Here is a 6,000-nt window from a genome sequence, read left to right on the forward strand (position 1 = left end):
CCCGCCGAGACCAGCCGCCTCAACGCCGCACACGACGGAAACAGGAAGGACGCTACGAGCGGGCGCGACACGGATCCGAGGCCGGATAGAATACGAGGCGAGAAGCACGGTAGATGAGATCGTCATGTCCATTGCGGTTCCCTTGGGAACGGGGGTAATATGGCATACACAAAGACCAGAACTCACTCGCTGTGCCCAGAAGAGAAGAAAGGATACAGTGCCGCAAAACAGGGATGCCAGTCACAAGAGAGAATCGAAGAAGAAATAGTGGTCCAAGATGAGAGGCTCAAATGAAGTGAAAATAAACGGGTCATGCAAGATGAAGAGAAGAGAAAAAAAAAAAAGTAGACATGATAGATGAAACAAGGTAAAAAGAGAAGAGGGAACATGCACAGAGAGAAAACGCCATATCTGATGCTCAATATAAGGACAACATAACTCGAAGCATGCGCTGGGGTCGCCACCGGTATTTTGTGTACGGGAGGTTTTTTTTTGGTTCTTTTTCTGCTTTGGGTTTCTCTTCACTCGGTTCTTCATGGAGAGAGTGCCGGAGGGATATCATGCAGTGGATGGGAAGAGGAAACGGAGAGGTCATCCAAATAAAACAAGTGGTCCCAATGCCCGACCTTCTCTATAACGTGAGGCGTCGATCATAACGTCTTTCATCGGGAATTGTGCAGAGACGAGGGAAAATTAAAATGAAAATAGTGGCAGTTCAGGACGAATGCCGACGCAAAATAATAAAAGACACTCCTGCGCTGCATGCCATGTGAAGCTAGGAAACGGAGAGGAAAACGGGTCTGTCGGAAGCGATCATAATGAGAACTGCCGAAATCGTGTCCGCAAGCGTCGCCTTTTGTTGGTCTCTCGTCGCTCGAGAACGAAACCCCGTCGCGGGTGTGATTCCCGCGTTGCAGTCGCACAGGGCCACGGGAGTAGAGGAGCCTCGATTGGCTTGTATCGCACCCGCAGAAACTCTGATCTGAGACTGCAAAGACGTTGAAGCTTAGTCGTTAGAAGCTGACAGGGGCTCGGACGGCGTGCGAATCACGATGGGGCCTGTCTTTGTTTACTGGTCTGTAGGAAACATCGACGCTGCCTCGCGGTAATTGTCATGTCCGCGCGGAACGGCTCATGGTTCGTTCGGGGGCAGTCGCGCTCGGCGAGTACGAACGAGGGCCGCCAAAGATGTCGACATCGTGCTCCTGCAGGACAACGGAGTACTTGGGGTCACGAAGGAATTTCGGCACGGAATCCTGCAATCAACGGTCAGTACCAGGAACCTATCGACCATGTCGCGGCCGACATCAACTTACACTAGACATGAGCTTGAAGACGGAGGTTTGCGCAAGCTCGAAGAGATGCACCACCTCCTGGAGACTCTTGAACATGGACTCGTCGTCGCCGACGGCCTTGGTCATACGACTAGCCAGACTGTTGCGCAGGCCATGGTCAATGTTCAACTCGCAGGGAGATCCAGGGGCCAGGAACGCGTTGTACAAGCCTAGAAAAACGTCAGTTCCGGGAACAGTCGACGAGAGAGAAAGGGGAGTAGAACAGAGCTGGACGCACCGTAGGCAGCGGCCAAGGTTTCCCGAACGGAATCAGCCTTGCCAAAGGTGCCAGTCTTCTCCGCCTTGTGGTAGTTGCTGGTGAATTCAGACACATCGAGGTAAAAGGACAGATTCTCTTCACAGAGCGAGTAACGCAGGAACTCGCGGAACAACAGCCGGAGAGCGGGGTCTTGCAGGATGTGGGTGAGGCGAGCGTTGTTGGAGTCCCGGGGCATGCCACGGTTGTCATAGGTGATGGAGCCGTTGTTGTCGCGCTTCTTGTCACGAGCGATCCACCCGCACACGCGCTGGCCACGCTCGGTGATGCAGTAGATCGCATACTTGGATGGCTGGAACACCGCGTTCGAGTCGGGGAATGTCTTGTCGTCCTGGATCATCGTAATCAGGCCGTACTTGAGGAACAGCTCGGCAATCAAACACGTCTCCCGGCGTTCGATGGTGGTCGAGCAATCCATCAACCAATCCACGGCGCCCTTGCCGGTGAACGTGTTGCTGTAGATCTTTCCATCCTGCAGTTTCCGCTCCCGCGCCATCTTCACCCCAATGATCCCATTGGAGTACTCGCTGAGGGAATCGGAGTCGGAGGTCGATATGCTAGCCTTTAGATTGGGCCCTTCCTGCCCGGCGAAGCGGCGGAAGATAACCTCGATCGTCGCCCGGTCATGAGAGAGCTTGTCAGTCTCCGTGTCTCGCTCCAGATTCACCAATTGCATCGTGTTGCGCGGCGACTCTAGCACGCTCATCACGTGCCGGGCAGTGATTCCGTTCCGCTGGCAGAAGCGCTGAAGAATGTTGATGCCCTTCGGGGTAAGCTGGAAGAGAGCGCCCTTGAGTGGGAAGATCGGCAACGCCTTGCCATCCGCCGGCTCAATAAACCGCGCATCAACGAATCGTTGACACACGGAGCGAGCCATTTCCTTGGCCATGGAGAATGTCGTGGTCGTGGTCGTGGTCACAATGCGCGACGGGTCCTTGGGGTCTGGCATGCGGTTCGACTGCGAGAACTTGAGCGAGCCCAGGTTGTTGATGGCTTCTTCTGAGGTGAAGCTATGGTCATATCGAGTGAAGCGCACCCGGTGCGAATCCAACTTCAAACTAACCATCAAGGTGGAGAACAGGTCCATGAAATCCTAGCGACGCGTGAGCATTCAACTGCGGTCTGCGCCCATATACGATTCTCATTCTCGGACCTACCTTGGTGAACGGGCGCTCATCCTCGGTCATGCGCAATAACCGCGACGACGTTTGGTGCATCTTGGGCAGCGCGACAGGCACCGAGCCCGGGGGAACAAGACGGGGTTCTTGCGGAGGGGTCGGGACGCGCTGGAGCGTCAGGCGGCGTTTGTGCGCGAACTGAGGCTCGATCAAAGCCGGCGAACTGGGTCGCGAGCGGTCCAGGAATGGTTCGTTGGTATCTCCGGCCGACAATGGCGGGGTCAACGGATTGGCCGCGACGATGGCCCTGGCCTGTTTGTACAGACTGCTGGAGGACGGGGACGAGCGCAGAGGGATGGTGGAGGCGTTGCTGATGGTTGACAGACTGGCAAGAGCGTTGGATGTCTTCTGGGCCAGAGCAGCGAAAGAGCGACGGTTGCGGCGAGAAATAGAACCGACGACTGACCCAGTGAAGGTGGAGGGAAAGGCAGGCGGATCAGTCGTTGGGATGGTGGAAGAAGAAGAATCCGCGCGAGGGCGAGGAACCGAAGGATCAGGAACTGCAGGAAGAGATTCTTCTCGGAAGTGGTTCACAGAGGGTAGGGTTGGCATTGAATGGTTTGGAGACCTTTTGGGTGAACCAGACTTCAGGAGGAGTGTGAAAAGTGGGTAAGTCAAGCAAGACCGGATACCCACGATCTGTACACCGAAAAGGGGAAGGTAGGTAACATAAAGACCCAGACCCCAGTGGGAAAAAAAGGGAAGAAAAAAAAGGAAGGATTTTCACTAATAGAGGGTGGGTGGAACTCCTATTCGTTTTAGAGTCGTCGTATAGTCAGGTCGGAGAGGGGAAAAAGAAAGAGAAGGAGGGGGGGAAGGACAAATGTTGTAAGAAGGGGGGGGTGAGAGGTTGGGAGATGGAGATATACACTATAGTTTCTAATTCCTTTTTTTTTTCGTATTGATTTATTATTATTATTATTTTTTTGGTCTTCCTTTTCAGGCCCCAAAAGAGGATAAGAGCACAAGGGAGCAAAAACAAGGGGAGGGCAACAGGCGATACACCCCCTTGTGAAGAATCAGGCCTGTCATCCATGACCCACAGCCCACGCGTGAGCCCGACCGGAAGGAGTTTGGTGTGCTGCACCCAAACAACGTGGGCCAAGGGAAGGGATTGCCTCATGGTGAAGATCGGTGGGCTCCTTGTTTTGTGTATTATGTGGTTTTGGGTTTTTTAGAGTGGTTTTTTTTCTCTTTTCTTTTTACGTTTTGGGCATTTTTCTAATTTCTCAAGCTTGCTTTGTGCTGTACATAACACCACTAAATGGATGATTGTCTCTCTCTATGCACTTGTGTCTCTCTTTGACCCCCTCTCTCCATCAGAGTTCAATCTTCGGCGGTCTTCCGAAGGCCCCCGGCATTTGGCATATTTTCGATCATGCCAGTCTACCCTCCCCGTGGAAATAGTTTCGCCCAGGAGGATTCCAAATATTATCGGAGATCAAATCCCACTCTCCTAGAACAGGAAATGGACAGAAGAAAAAAAATCTCTAGTCAATGATTTCACCAAGTTCGCCCAGCGACCCAAGGAATGGCCCCGAACAGATCCGCTTGAAGATCCCTGGTAACGGTAACGGTAATGGGGACACGGGTAATACCACCATCCGCATTCACCGACTCATGTCCAGCGTGGAGCTAGCTAGACTACGCCGTAAATGCTGTAGACTGGGTCGGAAAACCCCCCCTGCGACTCTACTACTGCCGGCTTCGGCCTAGGCTACGGTGCACACCACGGTGATCCGACTTCTTCAGCGGTCGCAGCCCCCTGATTGGGCCACAGTGGCGTGTTGTCCTCCTCCCCCACTTTACTCCGGACTCTTTGTTTTCGGGCCCCGGTCCAGTTCGCCCGAACAGGTAAGGATGGCTGTCGCCAACTCACAGAAGCTTGAGCCCACGTGGGAATCCCTGCCCCTCCAGACTCGCAATGTACGCGATGGTACCCGATAGACTCATATATACAGTAGTACCTGCTTATCGACTGGTGGCAAAAAAAAGGCCCCTTCCGATCTTCCTTCACATCGGATGTGCCCTTGTTGCCGGATCCTTCATTCGTCAATCGCTCATTCCGCTCTGTGATCGGATGCAGCAGATCCGTCACATGTCTGGCCTTGTCTCTGTACACCACACTGTGGAGTCTCGCTCTTCGCTAATGAGTCCAACAAATACGACTACCAGGCCTTGAGTCACCAGTGTTTCGGAAGGCGAAACCTCTTGGCCCGCGTGGCGGAGCACGATCCTTCCATCGCTATTCCAGGCGTCTTTTCGCGCGCGCGCCCATGTGGTCCACGTGGATACACGTGGAGGACCCGAGCGTCTGAGCGCGGTTGGGAGTCCCGTTCATATCGCTTCAGTCGTAAAGGCCTGGAGATCTGCGAAAAGGGGAAAGCAGGAGCCTCGCCTCGTTGCGATGGGACCGAGCTTTCCAGCTATTCCCTTCTCTGCTCGAGCTACCCCCCCCCTTTGCCATTGGCCTCGCCTGTCGCGTGGTTGTTGGTGGATGCGATCGGGCTCGGTCGCGCCTCCTGTCTGTGCCCTCGGCCGCAGCGATGTTCACAAACCGTTTGGTCCACGACCCTGCGTCGTCTGGCTTTCTGCCCTAGGCACCTTGGTCTCTTATCCACCGTTTCCCGTGCACGGAACCGTCAACAATGCGGAATGAACTGCGCTGTCCTCCGGCCTTCCCCGGAGTCTCCTGCCCTGCTCCGCGGTGGCAGGGAGATGATCATAGCAAATGCAGAAGTAAAAAAGGTAAGAAGTGCGAGATATCAGAGAAGAGAACACAAATACGAGCTCGGATCGACTTGCCGATCACTCAACTCCGTCTAACCGAGTAAGGCGTCCTATCGACCCTACCGATACGACTATATTGCTTGAGCCGCAATAGTGTCGTGATAATAGCATCCTCCCACACATCGACGGGTCCGTCTTCTCGTCTTGCTATACCGCAAACCTTGTGTCGGCCCCGTCAACACGTCAACTACCTCCACAGGCCCCGATGAATCAGTGATTCTTTTCGTGGGAGCTGTCAGACACGTCAGCAGAGCCCTCACCTCACAGCAAGTGCGTGCAAAGGAGAACCGGGCCAACGGGGACAGTCAGCGTCAACGTCAGTGCGAGCTCATCCGCCATGGTCCGGAACCACTGACAGATATGACCGGATGAGTGCGGTTGGTCGCCCTGCGTATCGCATGGTTGGTCGTGTCCATCTGTG

At 54.3% G+C, this 6,000-nt stretch overlaps 1 protein-coding gene across 1 annotated transcript; it reads right to left on the minus strand.

Annotated features, from left to right (window-relative positions):
- Positions 1-1,112: 1,112 nt before the first annotated feature.
- Positions 1,113-3,341, minus strand: flbA (developmental regulator FlbA; the record flags this gene model as incomplete). Its single annotated transcript, XM_056948243.1, has 4 exons — positions 1,113-1,256; positions 1,317-1,504; positions 1,573-2,704; positions 2,769-3,341. 4 exons carry the CDS (start codon positions 3,339-3,341, stop codon positions 1,113-1,115), a joined length of 2,037 nt encoding a protein of 678 aa, XP_056795468.1.
- Positions 3,342-6,000: the final 2,659 nt, after the last annotated feature.

This window comes from Penicillium hispanicum (genome assembly GCF_028827665.1).
Source record: "Penicillium hispanicum strain IBT 35686 chromosome Unknown utg000008l_segment0_segment0, whole genome shotgun sequence".
Taxonomy (NCBI): domain Eukaryota; kingdom Fungi; phylum Ascomycota; class Eurotiomycetes; order Eurotiales; family Aspergillaceae; genus Penicillium; species Penicillium hispanicum.